The sequence below is a fragment of the Ursus arctos genome, unplaced genomic scaffold (assembly GCF_023065955.2).
Source record: "Ursus arctos isolate Adak ecotype North America unplaced genomic scaffold, UrsArc2.0 scaffold_15, whole genome shotgun sequence".
Classification (NCBI taxonomy): Eukaryota; Metazoa; Chordata; class Mammalia; order Carnivora; family Ursidae; genus Ursus; species Ursus arctos.
The window spans coordinates 40,402,510-40,424,914 of NW_026622819.1; the positions used below are offsets into that span (position 1 = coordinate 40,402,510).

At 42.7% G+C, this 22,405-nt stretch overlaps 2 protein-coding genes across 7 annotated transcripts in view; one reads left to right on the forward strand and one right to left on the reverse strand.

Annotated features, from left to right (window-relative positions):
• Positions 1–4,806: 4,806 nt before the first annotated feature.
• On the reverse strand, positions 4,807–9,302 carry TIGD6 (tigger transposable element derived 6). Its single transcript, XM_026510755.4, has 2 exons — positions 9,140–9,302; positions 4,807–6,532 (listed from the first exon to the last, which is right to left on the reverse strand). Exon 2 carries the CDS (start codon positions 6,447–6,449, stop codon positions 4,878–4,880), a length of 1,572 nt encoding a protein of 523 aa, XP_026366540.2. The 5' UTR covers positions 6,450–6,532; positions 9,140–9,302; the 3' UTR covers positions 4,807–4,877.
• Positions 9,303–9,363: 61 nt separating this feature from the next.
• HMGXB3 (HMG-box containing 3) overlaps positions 9,364–22,405 on the forward strand; it is a 44,583-nt gene continuing 31,541 nt past the window's right edge. For 5 of the 6 annotated variants that reach the window (XM_026510748.4, XM_026510749.4, XM_048224255.2 and 2 more), the window contains exons 1-5: positions 9,375–9,850; positions 12,429–12,567; positions 13,676–13,850; positions 17,075–17,572; positions 18,652–18,750. In XM_026510748.4, coding sequence (XP_026366533.1) covers positions 12,431–12,567; positions 13,676–13,850; positions 17,075–17,572; positions 18,652–18,750 — 909 coding nt within the window. In that variant the 5' untranslated portion in view covers positions 9,375–9,850; positions 12,429–12,430. Of the gene's footprint in view, positions 9,851–12,428; positions 12,568–13,675; positions 13,851–17,074; positions 17,573–18,651; positions 18,751–22,405 lie in introns of all 6 variants that reach the window. The other variant, XM_026510747.4, reaches the window with a different exon arrangement.

Sequence of the window (22,405 nt, forward strand, 5' to 3'; positions counted from 1 at the left end):
CTCTTCTCTCCTCATTTAGCATCACTGCTTAAGCTTTGAATTTTCAGATCTGACTGAGACTGATGAAAGTGTGGCTCTTCTTGAAGAAATACCACATGTGCATGTATATATACACACGATTTATAAAGAGGCTGGTTCATGGACCCCCATGTCATGAATACTTTGCATTATAAGCTCTCTCCAGATGACTACATCCACATCTGTGGCTTCAATTGCTTTATTATCTGCGTACTGATGGCAGCCAAACATGATTTCTAGCCTTTCTAGAACACTACCCAGCATATCCGACTATATATAAATCTCCAGAGCTGTTCAATAACAGTTGGATACGCAGAGGCACCTCACATGGAACACATCCTCAAACTCATCTTCTCTTCCCCTGTCAACCTGTCTTGATCATGGCATGACCCAGCAACTCAGGCCAGAAACTTGGAAAATTTTAGAATATTCCTCTTCAAATCCATCTACCTGGTAAGAGTCTCAAATTCAACATCTCATTCTTGCCCTCAATGTTCGTTTATCTTCAGGACTATGCCACAACCTACCTAGTTAATCTGTTTCTCTACAACTCAGTTTCCACAATAATTATCAATTATTTTCTTAAAAAAAAAAGACCTTTGTTACTTCTAAGTGGTTCTCCTGTGTTTTTAGAATAAGTTCAGAATCAGTGCTATAGCCAACAAGACCTTAACAATTTTGCTCTTGCTTCCATCTTCAACCTCTTGTCCTGTCACACATCCCTTTGCTTGAAAATAATCCTCTGACCTTAGGTGATCCCAAATGGGCCATTTTAAAATACCCCAGACCTTTATATATGCTGTTCCTTCTACTAAGTGTAGCCTCCCAGCCCCATATGCGAAACTTCCTACTACACTTTCCAAATACTTACTAAAAGTCCCTTGCTCTTGGCATCATTTCCTATTGAATTCCTCTTCTCTCATGCAGAGTATCCTTTGGACCTCATCTCTGCATATTCTCTAAAATGGCATTTACCACTCTTTAATCTTTCACTTCCCTATCTTGTCTGCTAACTGGACTTCCTAAGGATAGGGCTGTGTATTTCATCCTTCAAGCCTCCATGGCCAGCAGTGGGTATAAGGTCCAAGCATGGATATGTTTAGTGGATAGTTATTTCTCTAACATTGGTTCATTTGCAGAGCATGTGTGTTTGTCTCAGGTCAATTACGTGGCCTGTGGTTATCAATAGGTTGGAAAAAGACCCTGGTGAAGGGATAGGTATGTAATGGGGTTGGATTAGGTGGTCCAAGGCACAGTTATTTCTAAGTTAGTTGCCTGAACAAGTCTCACATCCTATGTGTTTTCTATCTTTCCTTGTCTTCCTTTTCAGTCTCTACCATGTCAGAGAAATTAAACATGGCTGCTTCTAAGGGTTCTTGAGTTGGCCAAATTGTCTCTATTGTGTAGTCTCCCTCTGCCCTCTGGTGGCCAGAATATGCTACTACATTTCACTTCAAAGAATTTTGGTCTCTGGTAGCCTGAACAGTTCTTTAATTGGTATGCAACTTTGGTATACCTTATCCGAGCCTATTTGTCCTTTTGCATTACAATTTATTGGAAAGATTAAATGATAAGGAGTAAAATGGTGCTTGGCACGTAACAGGCGACAATTCTTAGCTTCCCCCCTTTTTAATGAAAGAGCCCATCTTAAGAACAGGGCAAAGAAAACTTGAGTTTTATCTAATGATCAGTCTTGGTGGTTCTGGAACACTAAACCCCAAGATCTGTTAGTGAAAGGAAAGTCTGGTAAGGTAGGTTCCTGCCTCTAGATAGTACCTGTAAAGTTCCAAATAGGGATGGATAGTAATGACATAACATGTATAGAACTTAGTCTGTGCCAGATATACATTCTTATCCTCATAAGGATAAGTACCTAGTTTCAGAATGTTGGCCTACAGAATGGATTGGTCAACTGGGGCTAACTAAATCCCCAAGTGGGGCAGGAGGGACCAGAGAGTCAGGGAGAAGCCATAGACGGCCTGATGAAGATAGCTGACTCAGAAGGGATATCTTCTTTTACGAAAGTATCAAACAAACAAAGAAAACCCTAATGTCCCAACAGAATCGAAGGTTTAGCCAATGTAAACCAGACTACAAAATGTCTCTCTTTTGGATATGATTTCCATCTATAAGGATCTAATTCATTAAGATACATTAAATGAGTCAAGAATGTGAGATTTCTTTTTTTTTAAGCCACTTTAAGCACATATTTACTGAATACTGCTATGTACAAGGCACTTAAACAAAGCCTTTCATACCAAAGCCTTGTGTGTGTAAATCCTACAATGACTTCATGTGGCTTAACTTTATATATTGGAATTCCTCATTATCAAAGAATAGATGATAACCTGGGCTGGAATACTATTTGAGGCAATGATATTCATGGAAAAATTAGCAAATTCTTTTAAATAGAGGAAAGCCCTACCCTATCTTCAAGTCATTTTCTAGTGGAATCAATGCTTCATACAGCTTTAAAAAAAAAAAAAAAGGTGGTGTTGATACATTACATGTATATATCAACTTATACACAAATGTTTATTGAAGTGCCTATAATGTGCCCAGCACAGTGCTAGGCACCATTAAGGTTACAAAGGGCCCTGCTCCCATGGAGCTTACAGTCTAGTCAAAGAGCCACAGAACAATGATAAAACTGTAAGTGCTTAAGTGAGTGGTAGAGACAAAAAGTGCCAAGGAGTTGAGAAAAGAGTGAAGCAGGTGCTGAAGTCTTTGAAAAAGTCTGGGAAAAAGAGGACTCCAGTTAGTTCCTGAGGGGCCTTATGTGCAGGGCCTACCTTGATAGAGAGCGGGGTGAGGCATTCAGATAAAGGCACGCTAGCACACATGGGTACAGAGTGAAAGAAAACAGCCTATCCAGGGGCAGCACACACACACTGAATTGTTCTGAGCAAGCAAGTTGGAAATGCAGGTTGTAACCAACTCTAGAGGGTGCTAAAACTCAATGGAATAATTCAGTCTTTTATTTATTTTTTTAGGCATTTGGGAGCCGCCACAGACACCTGGGCAGGGGAAATGGCATGATGTCAATAGATCTAACATTATGTGCCAAATGGACTTCAGGGCAAGAAAGGTGAGCAAAGGAATTCAAAATCGTGTCAGTAATCCTGACACAAAACGACAGCAGTAAATGTGCTGACAATAAGCAGAACCACAGGACTTAGCCAGAAGACGGTTTTCCTCTCCTACGTGTTAAGGATTTAAAATATGCATTGTACTTTTATTCAAATTATACTAGTTTGTTAAAAAGAAAAATATACAAAATAAGATTTCAAAAATCCATTTAAACATCTGCTGTTTTTTGTGATTGTTTTGTTCAACACGGAGGCAGTACTTTCTATGATTAATCTGTTTTATATGTGTTTCAGTTAAATGATGACAGAAAGAAAAATAACTGAATTGCTATGGGTTTCTGAAATAGCCACAAAATTAACCTGTATGGGGGGGGAACTACACTACAACACTGACAAGTATGTACTTTCTAAAAATGGAATGGACGCTTATCTCTCATATTACGAACAGATACTAGGGTTATCAAGGATATTAAAAATGCCTTCTTTATAGGAGGAAAACTTTAACATAAATTTGGTTATAAATGTATTTAGTTCTAAATAACTTAAAATCAACTCTGCTCTAGCAGACGTCTCTGCAGAACAAACATAAAGGAATAAAGGCGAAGTAATTTTAGCAAAGGCAAACATAGTGTGCCTTCATCTTAATCACAAAGGCCAGGCCGGATTATCCACAGGTGGAATAATCCAAATAGGGAACGATCCAAATCCTGTCACACATGTCTCTCCCACAAACTTCCCTCTCACCTTGTCTGGAAAGTGAGCGGTACACTGGGCTGTAAGATCTCTCCCAGGGTTCTCTGATACCCAAGGCCTCCCGCATTGTATCATATCTCCTCTTTAATGCTCCTCCCAGTCCTCTGTGCCCCAGCTCCCTCTAATAAGCATTACAAGATGTGTTCATACCCTAGGTGGTTCCTGTTAATTCTTTGGGCACAGATAGATGTTCCTCTACTCACTACTTGGCTAGCTGGTACAGCATTGAAGAGAAAAGCTAAGAAGATTCTAGAGTTACCAAAGCAGTAGAAAGGAATAAGAACTGCTAATGCTTTTTTTTTTTTTTTTCCTTTTCTTTTTCGCTAGTGAGTGGGAGTATTCAGATGGCTGGCCGAAGAGAGAAGTACTAGAATCCAGCTAGACCACTGGTTCTCAAAGTAAGGATCCTGAACCACGTTAGCATCCGCATGACCTGGGAACTTGTTAGAAATGCAAATTTGGGGGCCCCACCTAAGACCCACTGAATCAGAAAACTGGAGATGGGGCCCAGCAATCTGGGTTTTAGCAAGCCTTCCAAGTGATTCTGAAGTGAGCTAACATTTGGAAGCCACTGAGCTAGCCTTATGGGAAGAAGTTGGCTCCAGACCCACAGTGTGCTTGATTTTCCTGTGGTCAGTCCAGTAATTCCCAAACTTTTCTGCACATTGGAATCACCTGGGCCGTTTCACAAACTACTAATGCCTGTGACCCGTCACCATAGACTGTGATTTAATTCGTCTGGCATAAGGCCTGGACTTTAGAAACTTTTTAAAGATCCTCAAGAGATCCTAAGGTGTAGACAACTTTGGAAACCATTTGATTAATCAAAAGCTAACACACATATTAGTCAAATTTCATTTCCAAATTCCATTTAAGGAAGTTCGCTGATTATTTCAGAGGACTGGAATGTTGTCATTATAATATTGCTTAAAATTTAAGTTCAATATCCTATCTAAAAAAAACCTTTATTCTTGTAAACTATATTTTCTAAATTAAAAGAGGCAGTTAATGCCTACATTATTTTGTTTGGAGGAAATCTGTAATTTTGGAGTCAACAAGAGTTTGTGTCACTTTTCTCATTAAATATTCATCTATGCCATTTAGCTGTCCAAAAACGGCGTCAGGAACACCTACACAAGTGGAAAGGAACTGTCTAAGTTTCTGTACACTCGAGATGGCCTCTGTGATGGTGATTTTTGGCTGCTGTAGTAAAGACGCCTCCCCCTCCTCTTCGCTTCCAGCTTCATCTGTATTTTCACCAGCCTCCATTCCCGGGATGATCTCTGTGTCTATCAGCTCCTGAGAGATGATGAGATCATCATCTGCAGTGACAAAGTCCTGGAAATTTATTTCACTGGGGACACAGGTGGCAAGAGCCACGGAGCGCCACAACTTTTCAATGGCTACCTCTGGTTCACTGGATGCTGCTTCTGCGTCAGAATCTGCCAGTTCCACAGGGATGATGCCTGCCTTCTGCCAGCATCTCACCACTGTGGACTGCTTGACTGACCACCACGCTGCAGCAATCATGTCGATGGCCTGCCTGATGTCCACTTCTTGGTCCTCACTGCTGTGGAGCTTGAGGAGGATCTGTTTCAGGAGGTGGCTTCGGTACAGCACTTTCATGGTGTGAATTATGCCGAGATTCAGTGGCTGCAGGACGGCAGTACGGTTAGAGGGCAGGTACCCCACTTGGATCCTTTCCAAGCGTGGCAGCGTGTTGTGAGCGGAGCAGTTGTCGATCAGCAGGAGGATGCGCCGTTCCGCCCGCTTCATCCTGGCATCCACTTGCATCAGCCACTCGTTAAACAGATCCTGCGTCATCCATGCCCACTGGTTGGCTCGGTAATCACAAGGGAGGGAATGGACGTTCTTGAGACAGTGTGGGTTGGCTGACCTACCAACAATCAATGGTCTCATTTTTTCAGTCCCTGAAGCATTGCAACAAAAGAGTGCTGTCAACCGCTGCTTTGCTTTCTTGCCCCCTCTACAATGGTCCCCTTTAGCAGCAAGTGTGTGCTGGGGAAGCAACTGGAAAAACACTCCTGTCTCGTCAGCATTAAAGATATCATCTGGGCTGTAGTCAGCAATCAGTTTTATAATTTCCCCTGCATGCCACTCGTTAACCTTATCTATTCCTAGACCATTCATTAATCTGTCACTATCCTCTCTACAGACTGCTTTCAAAGCAATTCCATGGCGATCCCTAAATCTGTTCAGCCAGCCCACACTTGCTTGAAAATTGTCATAGCCAAGCATGTTGGCCAAGTTCAGTGCTTTTTTCCGAATGACAGAGCCAGTCACAAGAATGTTTTTGGCATGGATTTCTTGAAACCAAGCAAAAACAGCCTTATCAATGTCGTCATAGAGAGCGTTCCTCATCCTTTTCCGCTGGGGTCCTACAGATGCCTCCCGTACCTTCTCTTCAAATTTGGCACGATCCTTTAAGAACGTAGACAAGGTAGAAGGAGTGATACCGAATTCTTTTGCCACATCACCTTTCCTCTTTCCTGAGTCTACGGCTTCCACAACCTTCATTTTCTCCTCCAGGGAGAACTGCCGACGCTTCTTGTTCCCCTTGTTGGCCATATTCACAGAATTGAGGGCGAGGCCACAATGACCAGGGCTGCGTGTATTCCTCCTCTCGGCTTGTTTTGCCACAGTGCAGAAAACTGAGGAGACAAAATGTGGAGGACCTGTCAGGAACCAAAGATAATGGATTCCTCCTAAAAGATGGGTCCGGTTTTTCAAAATCCTAGTAGGAGATGATGCTATAAGGCCAAAGCCAAGAAAAAATAGGATTCATGCTGCTGACTTTTTGTAGGGATTACTTATACAGACTCATTGAGTGTTTGAAAAAGAAGAGAACTTACAGAGAATCCAGTTCACTTAAACTTTCCGAGCTTATGTAAAAATAATGTCTGTTCTGTCTACCACGGGAATAGATTGAAAAACAAATTGTAAAAGGGGTTTGCAAATAGTAGTGCACTGTATAAATTCAAGGGATTATTACCCGGCTCATTTTATAACAGAAACTGCGGCTCAGAGAAGGGGCCTACCCAAGTTCATATAGCTCAGATTTCTTGACTCAGAATTAGTGCCATTTCTGCAACTCCATAGTCCTTCTGGACAGTCTACCAAAATGAGATCTTCAAAGGTCTATCACTATTTGGCTTGGAAGGATTTTCACTGTGGAAATATGTTTCTGGTAGCCACACATTCATTTAGTGTTTATAGGTGTCAAGTGGTAAGGATATAGTGATGAACAACACAGTCAAGGTCCCTGCCCTTATGAAATACACAATATGGTGAAGGAAGACAAACAAAAAGAGAACCGATAAATAAGATAATTATGGATATGGCTATGAAGGAAATAAACATGATCAGGCAGTAGCAGTTTTGGTACCAGCCTCATGAGAGTCCTCACAGGACAAGAGCAGCTGCTGTGACCTTAAGCTGTGACTGCCCCTTTGCAAGGACTGACTCCTACCACCACCTCCACACACTTATCTATCCATTCTTGGCATTCTCTACGTGCTAAGCACCGTGCTCAATGCCAGCCATCCAGAGATAGATGGAGCCTAGTGCCCACCATTCAGAAGCCTATCAGGTAAGCAGGGAAGACAAACACTAGAGTGCATGAAAACTATAAAGAGGTTACAGAGTACTGTGAACTAGAATATAGAAGTGGGGATGATCAACCGGGTGGGACATGGGTGGGCAGTGCACTTCAAAGAGGAAACAATATTGATGTTGGGCCTTAAAGTATAAACAACTAGAAGTTCATGAGATAGAAGGAAATATGTACAAAGGCAATAAAGTACTACAGAAAACAAGATGGCATGGTCAGGAAAAAAAAGTCTTTGGAGAAGAAAACAAGAGCCAAATCATAGAAATTTTAGCTTGATCCTCGGACAATAAGAGGCCATAGAGGTCTGTTTATTTGAATGACGTGATCAGATTTGCACTTCAGAAAGAGTCTTTTGGTTGCAAAGTGGAGAGCCTAATGGGTAAAATCCATTTTCCTAAGAGGTCACCCTAAATCTGAAGATAAAAGCTAGCCTAGTAGGCCATAGACAGTTGGAATATGTTAATTTGAATGCAAAGGGAAGCTACTGAAGGATTTTAATCAAGGAGAAAGATGACTGCTATGTAAAGAATGGAATTGAAGGGTGCCAAAGAAATAGCAGGAGACTAGTTAGGAGGCTGCGGCAGGAGTCCAGGTGTGCGATAATGGTGGCTTGGATTAGAGTAATAGTGGATATGGTAAGAAGTAGTCCGTTTGGGGCTATGTTTTTGCAGATCTTGCTAATGGACTGGAGGTCAGGTGCAAGAGGAATTAAGGATAACTCCCAGATTTCTGGCTGGAGCACTGAGCAATCCAATGGACGGTTGTGCCATTTAGTGAGATGGGAACCAGTTGAGGAGATGGAAATCAATTACTGAAGATCTACTTCATAAACTTAATTTGTTGCTTTACATGCTTAATACAGCTTACACATGGCAGGACCTGGATTCAAATCCAGAGAGACTCAGCACAAAGCCAGTGTTCTGAACACTATAGAGTACTATATACCTTGTTATGGGAACTACCAGTATTGAGAGGCGACATGGAAGGAGAATGAAGTAAGAGTGAAGCCAAAGTCTTGTAGGACAAGCTAAGTTTGAATTTTATTCTAAGTGAATGAAAAGACACTAGAAGGTTTTAAGCAGAGAGTGACCGAAATCAGTTACGGCGCAGAAAGATCCATCTGCCCGTTGTGTGGAGAACGGACTGTAGAGCGACAAGAGGGGCAGTGGGAAGGAAACTGCATCAGTCCAGGAAGAGATAATGGTGCCTAGGAAGTTGGTGACGGTGGTACATGGAGAAAAGTATGCAGGCTGGAAATACATTTGCAAGATAGTGAGGGTCGTGCAAGGACTTGTACAGCTGTGGAACAATGTGACACTGGCGGGGAAGAAGCGTACTATTCTTGTCCGATTCCAGAGCCTCTCCACTTGGTCACTCAGCTCAGTTTGAATCACTCCAGGAACTCACTACCATACCCGTGTGTGGGACGGTGGGAAGGACGGATTGGGTGAGGAGGACGGCTTGATGCGGCACTAAGAAGTAAGAACCCTATGCTGAACGAGCAGGGACAGACTGGGCAGGGCTGGAGTCAGGCCTTGAACACTGGTGCTGAGAGGGTTGTGCTGGGGCTCCCCAGGGCCCGACGCGGCTTTGAGAGGTGAGGCGGGGCCTCGACCTCTCACGCTCGGCACAGCCCCGCCCCAGTTACCTGAGCGCCCCACGGCAATGCCCCGGGGCTAAGCCGCCCGGGCGTCCCACCGCGGGCGGCCGCAGCTTTCTCCTCCTCCCGGAACCTCTAGCCGGAAACAGTCCGTCCGCCTTATCCGCCCCCTCTAAGCCTCTAAGCAGTTCCTATGGGCCCACCCCTCGACAAGGGCTGGACTGCTGCGCATGCGTAAAGAGACGCACGCAGTCACGCGCAACCGGCCGCTTCCGGTGTGCCGCGAGGGCCGCCGGGAAGGGTCTCCCTGGCGATCTGAGGTGTGCTGCTGCTGCTGCTGCTGCCGCCGCCGCCGAAGCGGTGCTGCGGCGACGCCCGTGTCTCTGCTGTCTTTTTCGGGCTCCCCGGGGCTTGACCCCCGGGGCCCTCAGCAGGCGTCGGTGAAGAGCCTGCGGAGCGAACCTGTTCCCCCATACCCGCCCTCCACGACCCTATATCGCGACTCCGAGAAGGGGGAGCGGGAGGAGCTGTCGCGACTCCGCGCCGTGTGTCGCCGGGCGGGGCCGCGGGGCCGGGGCTCCTCCAGCCCCCGGGATGCGCGCGCGAGCCCTCGCCTCCACTTCCTTGTTGCCGCTGTCACGACTGGAGCCGCCTCTCGCCGACAGCGGGGAGCGCGAGTGCGCCGGCCAGCCCCCTCGTCGAGCCCCCGGGCCGGGCGCCTCAGGGAATGTGAGCCGCGCGGCTTGCACGCTCCTCCGGGTAAGTCCCGCCCTCGAGCGCCTCGCTGCACCGTGTCGCGGACATGCTGGGCGACCTCGAGGCCGGTGCTGCGGCTCTCTGAGCCCTGGTGTCCCTTCCACAAAGTAGGAGCAGTAAGACGACTTTAGTCTTCTACTCCCGCTTTTGGTACGTTTGGGACATCAGAGACCGAGAGAGGGAAAGGAACTAGCCCAAAGGTAAGCCGTGGCGCCTGGCCAAACCGTCAAAGGCCATCTCATGAGGTTTTGAGGAGCATCTGATGGAACATTGGAATTGTCTCAGATTTGAAGTACTGCCCTTAATCCTGTTTTACAGATGAGAAAACTGAGGCTTAGAGTAGTAGGTTGCTCAAGGTCATAGAGCTCTACGGGTGCTATAAAAATGTGTAACTTAGCCCTCATCTTTTGCCTTCCACAGCCCTTGGTTTTAACCTTTATATTATTCTGCCTTTTTTGGCATTGCTGTACCGAGGTCTAGAGTCTGAAAATAATCTTGGACCCAGGCTTAAAATGAGGTAGTCAAACAAGTGAAAACCCAGGGTAGTCTCTTCCTGCCCCCACCCCAAGGTGATTGTAATGGCTCTGCTTCCTAAATTGTTTTGCTCTAGGTGCTAAAACCCTGTATGTCATTCTTTACAGATCCTCTCCTGCAGTTACTGCTTCTCTGCAAGACTCTAAGGGCTGAGAAGTCAATTATTAAGGGCAAAAAAAGCATAGTACCCACATAGTCTTGATTTGAACTCTAGCTACTCTTATCCTTTGAAGGCACTGGCTTATTACCCAACCAAGTTGGGAGTTATGTCCTCTTCTTGGGTTGCACTGTGACAGAATGCAGGGTTTATTTGTTTTAATGGGAAGGGAAATTAGAGATGACACAGAACAAGAAAGAACCTTAGGAATAATGTGTTTTTAACTGGGGTATATCTTTAAAATTATAGGTGACATATCGCTTGTCTGCATTTTCTAGAGGAGGGTTTTTAGCTTTCACAACGTTCTCAAAGGTATTCTTCCCTCCCCCAGATTTAGGAGCTACTGATCTCAGCCTTTTCATCTCATGTGAGGAACAATTTGAAATTCAGGGTGTAGTATAGACTTGTCAGAGATCACATGGTTTGAGTTGAGCCTTGGAGCCAGGTCTCCTGACTTAACAAGCAGTGCTCTTTTTCTCATTAAACCTTACCAGATACCTCATCATTTGTAGAGTGAGGTTTAAATGAGATGTGAGTGGGTTTGTAATACACAGACCTGTTCTGTGTTTACTGCTACAACTCCATCTTCCCAGAATCCTAAGTTCTTTTCTGACAGATTTTCAAGAGCAACTACAGAGTATCATTTCTGTCTCATAAAATTGAAGTGGTTTCTAGAAACCTTTCTTCCTCCAAGTATTGAGTCTTTTGGGTAAAACTCCAACTAAGAACGTGGCCACAAATAGATGAACTCTTATTGAACTAGTCATTCAGGTTTTTTTATGCCTTCCTTTCCCTAGGAAAAACTGTTAATAGATTTTCTGTTTCGTAGGCCAGGGAGCTAATGCTGGTCTGTCAGATTACTGTTTAGACCTAAGCTGTCCAATACCATAGCCACTAGCCACACTAATTCAAATTAATTACAATTAAACAAAACAAAATTTGGTTCCTCAATCACACTAGCCATATTTCGGGTGCTTAATAGCCATATTGGAGAGTGCAGATATAGAACATTTCCGTCATTGCAGAAATGGTTTAGAGGGTTGCCATTGGAAATGGGGAGCAGTGTAGTATAATGAAAGAAGGCTCAGGAGTCAGCTTTTTGAATGAAAAAATCTTTCAAGTCCCTGTTGGGGTGTGGTGGCCTTAGGCAGATCATTAAGCACTTCAGCCATAGATCTTTAATCTTTACTAATGAACACTTTCTTTTGTGTAGCTCTTGACTATTTTGAATTAGAGTCATATCTATGATATCTTTTGAGCCTTATCACTATAAATTTGTAGTAAGGTGGGTAAGACGTCTATCTTTTTATATGTGAAAAAATTTGAGCCTGAAATAGCTAAAGGACCTGCTCAAAGTCACAGAAGGTGGCAGGGTGTAAAGAAATCTGTTACATACAGGCATTTATTGCATGTCTGAATGATTAACTGAATGAATCAGTGAAGCAGTTTGCTTAAGGTAATGAAATATGAGAGAAGGTCCAGAATTTCCGACTACTGGCTAAGTATTTGTTTCACCTTTTATCATATGGAATTGTTGTAATGTGGGGCTAATCTTTGAGTTGAAGAATTACTATATCCCAGGAGTGAATATAAGCAAATGAGCCGTCAAAGTGAGTGATCCTAAATTTGCCCGGTCAGAGGAATCACCTGGGGCACTTGTTAAGCATACAGATTGCCATACCCTCTGGAAATTCTGATTCAGAAGGGCTGAGGTGGAACCCTGGGATCTGTATGTTTATTAAGTACCCCCAGTGCTTCTTAGGATCTGCTGAGTTTGGGAAATGACTGAACCTAGAGGCCCTGGCAGAGATAGAGGATCATTGGATCAAGTGGCTGCTGTCCTCTTTAGGATGGATTCTTGAAACCTGTTTGTGTTTGACTTTCCTCTAGCCATGGATGCATCATATGATGGTACTGAGGTAACTGTCGTCATGGAGGAAATTGAGGAAGCCTACTGTTATACCTCCCCTGGGCCACCCAAGAAGAAGAAAAAGTATAAAATACATGGAGAAAAGGCCAAGAAACCCAGGTTAGCCAACACCTTTTGGTAGCTGGCATTTATAAACACAGGCTGCTTGGAGAGCTGTGTTGAGGAAGACTTCAGGCTGCGTCCAGATTCATTGAGAGTGCCGTGTCTGTTGTTGAAGTCTCTGGATGGGCAGTGGTGTTGTGGGGAGAGGGAGATGGGGAATAGGAAGTGGTGGATTGATACCAGCAGTTGCCATTCCTGGCCAGATCTAGATCATGTTTTCAGGCTCTCACAGGAAATTGTACCATACAAATGGTGGAAGCTATGTGCAAATGAAGTACGTTATTTATTATTAACATTATCGATATTTAAGCATTTAATACAGGGAATTAATGAAAATTAGAATTATAAATAGTATCAATAATATCTATAAAGGTTATCCATGTTATAGCTCTAATCTCCCTCTTAACTGAATACACCAGAACTTCTTGCTGAGATTACCACTTTTGGTAGTTAATTTACTTCCCTTTCTCAGCTCTGGGGAGGTTCTGTTGGCCAGTGAGATGGCCAGAGGCTGTGTGGAGGAGTAAAGCGTGTGGGTGATAACCAGACTGTGATTAGCCCCCTAGGTAACCTTTCCCTGAGAGTGGGATGCCCGGGCACCTATACATCTTTGCTCATACTTTGCTCATGCCTTTAAAGCCAGTCATTCCTACAGAAAAAGTGGTCCATGTAAAAGTAAGTCAGACAAGCTTTTGCTTCCAGGTTTCTGGAGGGAGAATCCTCCTATACACTGTCTGGGGCTGTTATTTGTGTATTTATTTATTTTTTAAGATTTTATTTGAGAGAGTGAGTGTGAGAGAGAGATCACGAGTGGGGGGAGGGGTAGAGGGAGTAGCAGACCCGCCTGCTGAGCAGGGAGCCCGATCTGAGACTTGATCCTGGGACCCTGAGATCATGACCTGAGCTGGAGGCAGATGCTTAACGGACTGAGCCACCCAGGCGCCATGGGGTTATTATTTAAATAATTGTTTGCTTCAGGCCCTGTTTAGATAAATGCTTTGAAATGAAAAGCTAGGTTTTTTTACTTTTCACTCTCAAACCCTGACACTGTACTGTTTATTAGTTGAATGAGGGAAAAACTTTAAGAAGTCATTGCTTCCCCTAGGTCAGCTTACCTTCTATACTACTATGACATCTACTTGAAAGTGCAGCAGGAACTCCCCCACCTCCCTCAGTCTGAGATCAATAAGAAGATTAGTGAAAGTTGGAGGCTCCTCAGCGTGGCGGAGAGAAGTTATTACCTGGAGAAAGCCAAGCTAGAGAAAGAAGGTTTGGATCCTGTAAGTAATTTTTTTTCCCAACTAATTTCTCCATTGAGTTGGTGGTGAAGGCCTTGGGAAGACCCCACCCCCTGTTCTCCTGTTTCCTTTCCTTTTCTTGGGAAAACTTTGAGTTGAGTCAGTTTTATCTTTCTTAATGTAGTAGTTTATATAGGCATTTCTCCTGCACCCCACCAGTTTTCACCTTACTAATTGAAGGTGATGAATGTCTTACATTGATTGCTGTCAGTTATAACATAATCAGCAGTTGGGCTGGCGAGTTTGGAAGTAGATACAGCTGCCTTGTATAATGTCACATTCTTCTGTTACCACTGGTGGTTGTGCACTATGCCAGAAGCAGAAGATGATGGAGGAGACAGGCTTGAATTAAAAGAATACATAAGGACATGTTCTAGTTTGTGTCTGTCAGCCATTTTGCATTTCTAGTTCACAAAAACAGAACACTGACAACTATTAATACTACTGGTTTTTTGTTAAGCTGAAATTCCTGCAGGAAAAATAACCTTGTTATTGCAAGGTTAACCTTAACTCCTTTTTTCAGTTGAAACATTGTCTCTGATTTCTTCTTTGATAATGTAGAGCAAAGGTTCTTCAGGAATGCAACAGCTATGTTACAGCAGGAGAGGTCGTGTTTTCCCCTAGTGGAGGCCATCTGCCACTGCCATTTAGATTATTTGCCCTTATTGGCTGATATTTCTCTTTCTGGAAGAGTTTTGTGTTATCTAAAGTCTTGGAGATATCAGTCTGTACCCACTCCTTTATATTTTTATTTATTTTTTTAACAGTTATTTATTTATTTATTTGTCAGAGAGGGAGGAAAGGAGGGAGAACACAAGCAAGGGGAGCAGCAGGCAGAGGGAGAAGCAGGCTCCCTGCTGAACAGGAGCCCAGGATCCATCCCAGGACTCTGGGATCATGACCTGAGCTGAAGGCAGACGTTTAACTGACTGAGCCACCCAGGCGTCCCTGTACCACCTCCTTTAGATGATCTGTTTATAAACTCAGTCTGGGAGGCAATTCCTGTGGGGGGGGGGTAGTGGAGTCTAGGAGAAGTGTACATACTCCCTGTGGTTTCCCCATCATAAGGTCAGCAGCTTTTTGCCCTGATAGGGGAAAATTTTACCTATTCCCAAAGTGATAATGGTTTTTAAAGCTATACACTAATGTAGATCCTTATTAAGACTTTTAGAACATTTTTAGAATAAATCATCTGCAATGATTTTTTCTTATCCATGTGGGACTTTATATTTACCATCATCTCTACCACTGCTATCAAGAACATGAACAGATTTGGGCACCTGGGTGGCACAGCGGTTAAGCGCCTGCCTTCGGCTCAGGGCGTGATCCCGGCGTTATGGGATCGAGCCCCACATCAGGCTCCTCCGCTATGAGCCTGCTTCTTCCTCTCCCACTCCCCCTGCTTGTGTTCCCTCTCTCGCTGGCTGTCTCTGTCTCTGTCAAATAAATAAATTTAAAAAATTAAAAAAAAAAAAAAAACATGAACAGATTAGCTCTGATGTGAACTAGCTGTGACCTTGGAAGAATTACTTAACCTTTGAGTTTTGGTTTCCTCATTTGTAAAGTGGGGAATAATAGTACCTACTCACAATGTTTAAAATAGATGATATAAAGCACCTTGCTAAGTCCTTGGCACATACTGCCTTGGTCAGTAAGTATCACTCTCGTAGGTTAAGTGTCCAGTGACCACATAATGAGAAAAGGTGGTATTTAATGAGCATCTGAATGTGCCAAGATTGAGTAAAGCTTTGGGTGCTGTGTTTGACCTCTCCGAAATTGCCTGGTGTGAAGGCGAGACCCTCCTGCCTGCATCCGTTGGAAGCCTGTCAGAGACCTTGTGGCAGCCTGGCTTCTCGGCAGCCCTTCCAGTCTCTTGGCAAGTGGCAAGACCCATGGTTCCAGTGTCAATCAGGTCGCCCTGGTGTCTAGGTGCGTGGGTTTGTTGATTAAGTCCAGATCATTCTGTGCATTTGCTACCATTTAATCTTGTTCTAACCTGTCTGCTTCAAAGGGTGACTTGAGAATGTCATTTCTCCATTATCTCTCCAGTAAAGGCTCCATAAAGGATTTGGCCTGTCTGCTTTTATGTTTCATCTGAGTGCTTCTTTCAACTTTCATCTCTGAGTGCTTCCTTTGTACCTTAAGTAGTCTCATCGACTTCTTGCTTTTGATGTATTCAGGGATCCTTTTGTAATGGACTTAGTGTTCCTTTTAAAAGATGCATCTGAAATTATTTTCATTTAATTTCAGCTCTCACTTAACTGTTGACTTTGAACTTTCTATTTTTCTTATTAGGTAACTTGCAGTTTAATTTGAAAAAAATAAGACAAAAGTACCCTTTTCTTGGCCATGAATGGTTTTGCTTCTAGTACCTGGTTTCCTCGCTCCTTAGAAGACCTGGCTTGGAGTCTTTACTATTTGCCAATTTTGTGTTTGGGGGAAGTGTACCTCCCTGAGCTTCAATAGGAACAATAATAGTACCCAACTTAATAGTTTTGTTAATGTTAAGGTCAGGGAAGTATTTTCTGAACTTCAAGATCCCAGTCAGTGTTAATATTTATATCCCCCCACTGCCGCCCCCAGTATATTCAGGTTCTTGTCAGATATCCCCATCCACACATACTTTCTCTCCTGAAGTGATCGGTTCATCCCCTGTTTTGTAAGTCTGGAAGAAACCAGTGTTATCAGAATCCTTGCTTGCTTCCTTGAGTTCGAGTTTGGTCTCTTGACTTGTATTTTATGCTTTTTAGGGTTTCACTGAACAGTATACATTCTGGTGTTTAAATCTTCTGCTATTTTGGAATCCTGAAGTATCAGAGCTATAAAGGAACTCATAAATAGCTAAATTCAGATGGGGCAGCAAGGCCTAAAAATTGGAAAGTATTTGCTCAAGACTGAAGATCTGGGATTCCAGCTCACAGTTTCAAATGCCACGATCAGTGCCCTTTCCAGAGTTTGATCCCTGTTAACTGTCTCTTGTGTGATTGAGCAAGTAAGCTACATGAGCTAAAGCGTGATTCATAGGAGGACGACATTGCTGTTGACAGAGGCTGACCCTCTCGAAGTCTTAGGTCACCAGGGGAGTCTTTGTGGTCTCTTTTGCAGAAAACAATCCAAAAAGTGAAAAAAATAATAAATGTATGTGCATATGGTCTCACACCATTTAACTCTGCTTGTCTCCCCCTCCCCCGCTTCCCGGTCCTCAGAACTCCAAGCTCTCTGCACTGACTGCTGTGGTTCCGGACATCCCAGGTTTCCGCAAGATCCTCCCCCGCTCAGATTACATCATCATCCCCAAGAGCAGCCTGCAGGAGGACCGCAACTGCCCTCAGCTAGAGCTTTGTGTGGCCCAGAACCAGATGTCCCCTAAAGGACCATCACTTATGTCCAACACTGCCCCGGAGGCAGTGCCCAGCCATGCAGGCATGGCAGAGCAGTGCCTGGCTGTGGAGGCCCTAGCTGAGGAGGTGGGAGCCCTTGCCCAGCCGGGTGCCGTACAAGAGATTGCCACCCCAGAGATCCTCAGCCAGGATGTGCTCCTGGACGAGGCTTCCCTGGAGGTAGGGGAAAGCCACCAGCCATACCAGACAAGCCTGGTAATTGAAGAGACCTTAGTGAACGGCTCACCAGACCTCCCTGCTGGAAGCCTGGCCATGCCCCACCCTCAGGTTGGGGAGAGCATGTCAGTGGTAACCGTCATGAGGGTAAGTTACTTTGGTACTGATGTCTCTTGCTTTATCTGGAATTACTACAAAGGCAGCTAGCACCATCCAGTGGTAATTAAGAGTGCTGGTGTGGACTTCTAGTGGGACTACTGTTCTCTTGAACCTTTTTCCCTTGGGCTTGCTTACTTTAAAGTTCTCTTCAGATTCTTAGGCACTCTTACCAACTCCTTTTGCCTAGCATAGCGAGGACTTTCTTCACATGAGAGTACATGAGGTACCTTAACAGCATTTAAATGATATGGGCTATCCATGAATCAAAGCCAGAATCTCTCAAGCTGTTAGGATTTTATGTTCCCTGAAGATTGTTTCAGCAAACACAGTGGCACCTTGAACTGTTGAGGAGAATTTTCAAGTGGTCTTCCTGGGTGCAGAGTGAGTAGGAAAAAGGAAGCTCTCTTCATGGCCAGGTTGATGGAACTTAGAGTTAAGAGGGAAGTCTCTCCAGTGGCATAAGTCCAGCCATGCCCAGTTGAGGGGAAGAGCAGTTTCAGTGATCCCACAGCCTGGTCCCCCTGGAAGGAGGGGAGCTACTACCATGCCCTCTGTTACCCTGGGAAGGGCGGCGGCCTCAGAGTAGGAGTTCTGTTCAGGCCAAGAGGAATGTAGGCTGCCCTGGATGTAGGAGAGTTGGTAGCCCCTTGCAAAGGAATCTGTGGTAGGCCTAAATCCATTTTATTGTTTGTTGCCTGAGGGCTAGTTATGATAATGAAGCATGCCACCTGCCTGTTTAAGGCAGATCAATAGGGTGTTAGAAACACTTGACAGGGTCAGAACGGTTGGGTTCTTCCACTAACCATTATGTGATCTTAGGAGTCCGAAGTCTCTTAGGACCTCAGTTTTCTCAATCCGTAAAATGAGGATGGCAAGTTCTCTATGTTAACAGTTTTATGAATCTTTTTTTTGTTCTTAATTGAAGTTTTGAGATAATTGTAGATTCATTTCTTTTGGATAAGCACACTGTGGTTATTGGACTTGATCTGTCTTTCAGTGTTGTGGGTGGCCTTGTGTATTCTTCATTCCATCTCAGTAAAACTGTCCTTCTCTCCCTGTGCCCACAGGATTCCAGTGAGAGTAGCTCCGCTACGCCGGCCACGCAGTTCATCATGTTGCCTCTTCCTGCCTACTCAGTCGTGGAGAACCCCACCTCCATCAAACTGGTCAGTGTGTGGGGAGTTGATGGAGAGTAGGGCTTCACAGGAATTCTCTTCCAGATAGTTTTCTAAAAGATTTAATAATGTTAAGACAGTGGGACTGGCAAAGGTCTCAAATTATCTGCTCCAGGTATTCTTTACTGGGGTTAGAGGTGTGGGGGGAGAGTCTGTGAGTGGAGCTCTGCAGGATCCTTGAACTCCTCAAGGTACACACAAACTTTTCTCTTCAAGAGCATTTACCTGGGATAGGTTCAGCGCCTCTTATCAAATTTTCAGAAGCATACGTAATTTAGAAAAATTAAGGGTCATTGATCTGATTCAGTCTTACTATTGTACGGATTACCAAAAAAAAAAGCCTAGAGAAGAGAAAGGACTTGTTCTCTTTATGATTTAAAGCCATTGGGCTGCAAAACAAGCCAGAACCAGGACCCTGGTCTTTTGATTCTCAGTTAGTGGTTTTTCCATCACATATTGCAGCATTTGGGCTGAGATTTATCCCTAAATATTTCATGTTTTTTTCTGCTATTGTAAATGATAGTTCAGAACTTTTTTGATACCTGATTGTTCACTAGTAATATATAATAACATAGTTGATTTTTTTGCATACTTAATTTATATTCTGCAGCTTTGTTAGACTCATGTATTCTGGTGGCCTTCTTGTAGTTTCTGTTGCATTTTCTACAAAGATGGTCCTGTTGTCTGTGAATAAAGATAGTTTTATTTCTTCTTTTCTGATTTGGATTCCTTATTTCTTACTACTCTCTGGGACCTCCAGTACAGTACTGACTAGAAATGGTGAGAGCAGATATCTTTGTCTTGTTCCTCATCTTAGGAGGAAAGCATTCAGTCTTTCACCATTAGGTGTAATATTAGCTATAGGTTTTTTGTAGATACACTCTTCAAGTTTAGGAAGTTCTCTTATATTCCTGATTTGCTGGGAGCTTTTAGCAGGAGTGGATTTTGGATTTTGTCAAATGTTTTTCCTAGGTCTGTTGAGATGGTTGTAAGAATTTTCTTTTTTAGTTTGTTAACGTGGTTAATTTCATTGTTTTTCAAATGTTAAACCAATCCTGTATTCTTGGAATAAACCCCACTTGGCAATCGTGTATTATCCTCCTAGTATATTGTTGGATTTGATTTGCTGAAACTTTGCTCATAAATTTTGTGTCTACATTCATGAGGATGTTGTTCTCTAATTTTCTTGTATAGTGTTTGTCTGGTTTTAGTGTCAGGGTAATGTTTACCTAATAGAGTTAGGATATACTTTTCCCTCTTCATTTTTCAGGAAGAGTTTGTGGGGTATTGGTATTATTTCTTTCTTAAATGTTTGGTAATTGCCAGTGAAATCATTCTGGGCCTGGAGATTTCTTTGTGGGAAGATTTTTAATCACAAGTCCAATTTTTTTTTTTTAAGATTTTATTTATTTATTTGACAGGGAGAGAGACAGCCAGCAAGAGAGGAAACACAAGCAGGGGGAGTAGGAGAGGAAGAAGCAGGCTCCCAGCAGAGGAGCCTGATGTGGGGCCCGATCCCAGACTGCTGGGATCACGCCCTGAGCCAAAGGCAGATGCTTAACGACTGAGCCACCCAGGCGCCCCCACAAGTCCAATTTTTAAAATACATATAGGACTATTGAGATTATCTATTTTTGAGTGAGCTTTGGTAGTTTGCCTTTCAGGGAGTTTGTCCATCTCATCTAAGTTGTCAAATTTATTGATATAAAGTTGTCCAAAACATTCCCTTACTCTTTTAAAAAAAAAAACTGTGGTAAAATATGCATAATAAAATTTACCATTTTAACTTTTTAAGTGTACAGTGCAGGGTCATATTAAGTATATTCAGTATTGTGGAGTCATTGCCAATACCTATTTCCAGAAGTTTTAGTCATCCCAGACAGAAACCTTGTGCCCGTTAAGCAATAACTCTCCAGTCTTCCCTCCCCCAGCCCCCAGTAACCCCTATTTTACTTTCTGTCTCTGAATTTGCATATCTTAGGTACATGATATAAATGAAATCACGCCAATATTGTCCTTATGGTCTCATTTTTTCACTTAGCATGTTTTCAGGGTTCACCTATCTTGTACCACGTATCAGAATTTCATTCCTTGGTATGGCTGACTAATACTCCATTATGTATATATCCTACATGTAGTTTATCCATTCATAGACAGTGATGGACAGTTAGTTTTCACCTTTGAGCCATTGTGAATATCGCTGCTATGAACTTTAGTGGATACCTGTCTGTTTGAGTCCCAGATTCCAGTTTTTTGGGGGGTATACCTAGGAATGGAATTGCTGGATCATATGGTAATTCTGTGTTTAAAATTCTGAGGAATGCTTATCCTTTAATATCTGTAGACTATAGTGTTTTTACCTCTCTCATCACTGATAGTAGTGTTTTGGGTCTCCCTTCTGTTTTTCCTGACAAATCTGGCTAGAGGTTATCAATTGTATTGACCTTTGAAGAACCAGCTTTTGGTTTCATTGATTTTCTTTATTATTTTTCTGTGTTGTATTTCACTGATATTTGCCCAGATCTTTATTATCTTTCTTCTGCTTACTTTGGGCTTAATTTATTCTTTTCTAGTCTTAAGATAGAAGCTGAGCTCATTGATTTGAGACCTTTTTTCCTAATATAGCTGCTTAGTGCTATAAATTTCCCTCTAGGCACTACTTTGGTGGCATCTCACAAATTCTGATATGGTATGTTTTTCATTTTGTTAGAATACTTTCTGATTTATTCTTTGACCCATAAGTTATTTAAAAGTACATTATTTGCTTTCCAAATATTTGGGGTTTTCCAGGTATCTTCCTTTTATTGATTTCTAATTTATTTCCTTTATAGTCAGAATTTCGTAGTTTATAAGACTTGAATCCTTCTGAACTTACTGAAACTTATTTTATGGCCCAAAAATATGATTTGTCTTGATAAATGTTCTATGTGCACTTGAAAAGAATGTGTCTTCTGTTGAGAATGTGTCAGGTTAGGTCAAGTTGGTTGATAGTGGTCAACTCTTTTATATCCTGACTGATTTTCTGTTTGCTTGTTCTGCCAGTTATTGAGAGAAGGCATCTACCTGTCACTATAAATAGTATTTATATCTTTTTAAATTTTTATTAGTGTTTGGGTCATGTGTTTTGACTCTGTTATTAAGTATTTAAACATTTAGGATGGTTATGTCTTTTTTTTTTTTTTAAGATTTTATTTATTTGAGAGAGAATGAGCAGGGGGAGGGGCAAAGGGAGAGGGAGAAGCAGACGCAGGACCCTGAGATCGTGACCTGAGCTGAAGATAGATGCTTAACCATTTGAGCCACCCAGGCGTCACAGGATTGTTGTGTCTTCTTGATGAATTGACCCCTTCATCATTATGAAATGACCTTCTTTATCTCTGGCAATATTGTCTACTATGAAATTTACTTTGATAATGAGCTTTCTTTTGATTATTGTTATTAGAAAGTAATATCTTTTTCTAGTGTTTTATTTTTAACCTATTTATCTTTGTATTTAAGGTACTTTTTTTGTAGGTGATATATAGTTTGGATCTAAGAGCAAGACTTGACAATCTCTGTTTTTTAACTGCAGTATTTAGGCCATATACATTTAATGTGTAAACGTATAATTAGGTTTAAATCTGTCATTTTACTGTTTGCTTTCTTT

Coding starts and splice junctions, on each gene's coding strand:
- TIGD6 (XM_026510755.4), bottom strand. CDS start 6,449: ATGGCCAACAAGGGGAACAAGAAGCGTCGGCAGTTCTCCCTGGAGGAG.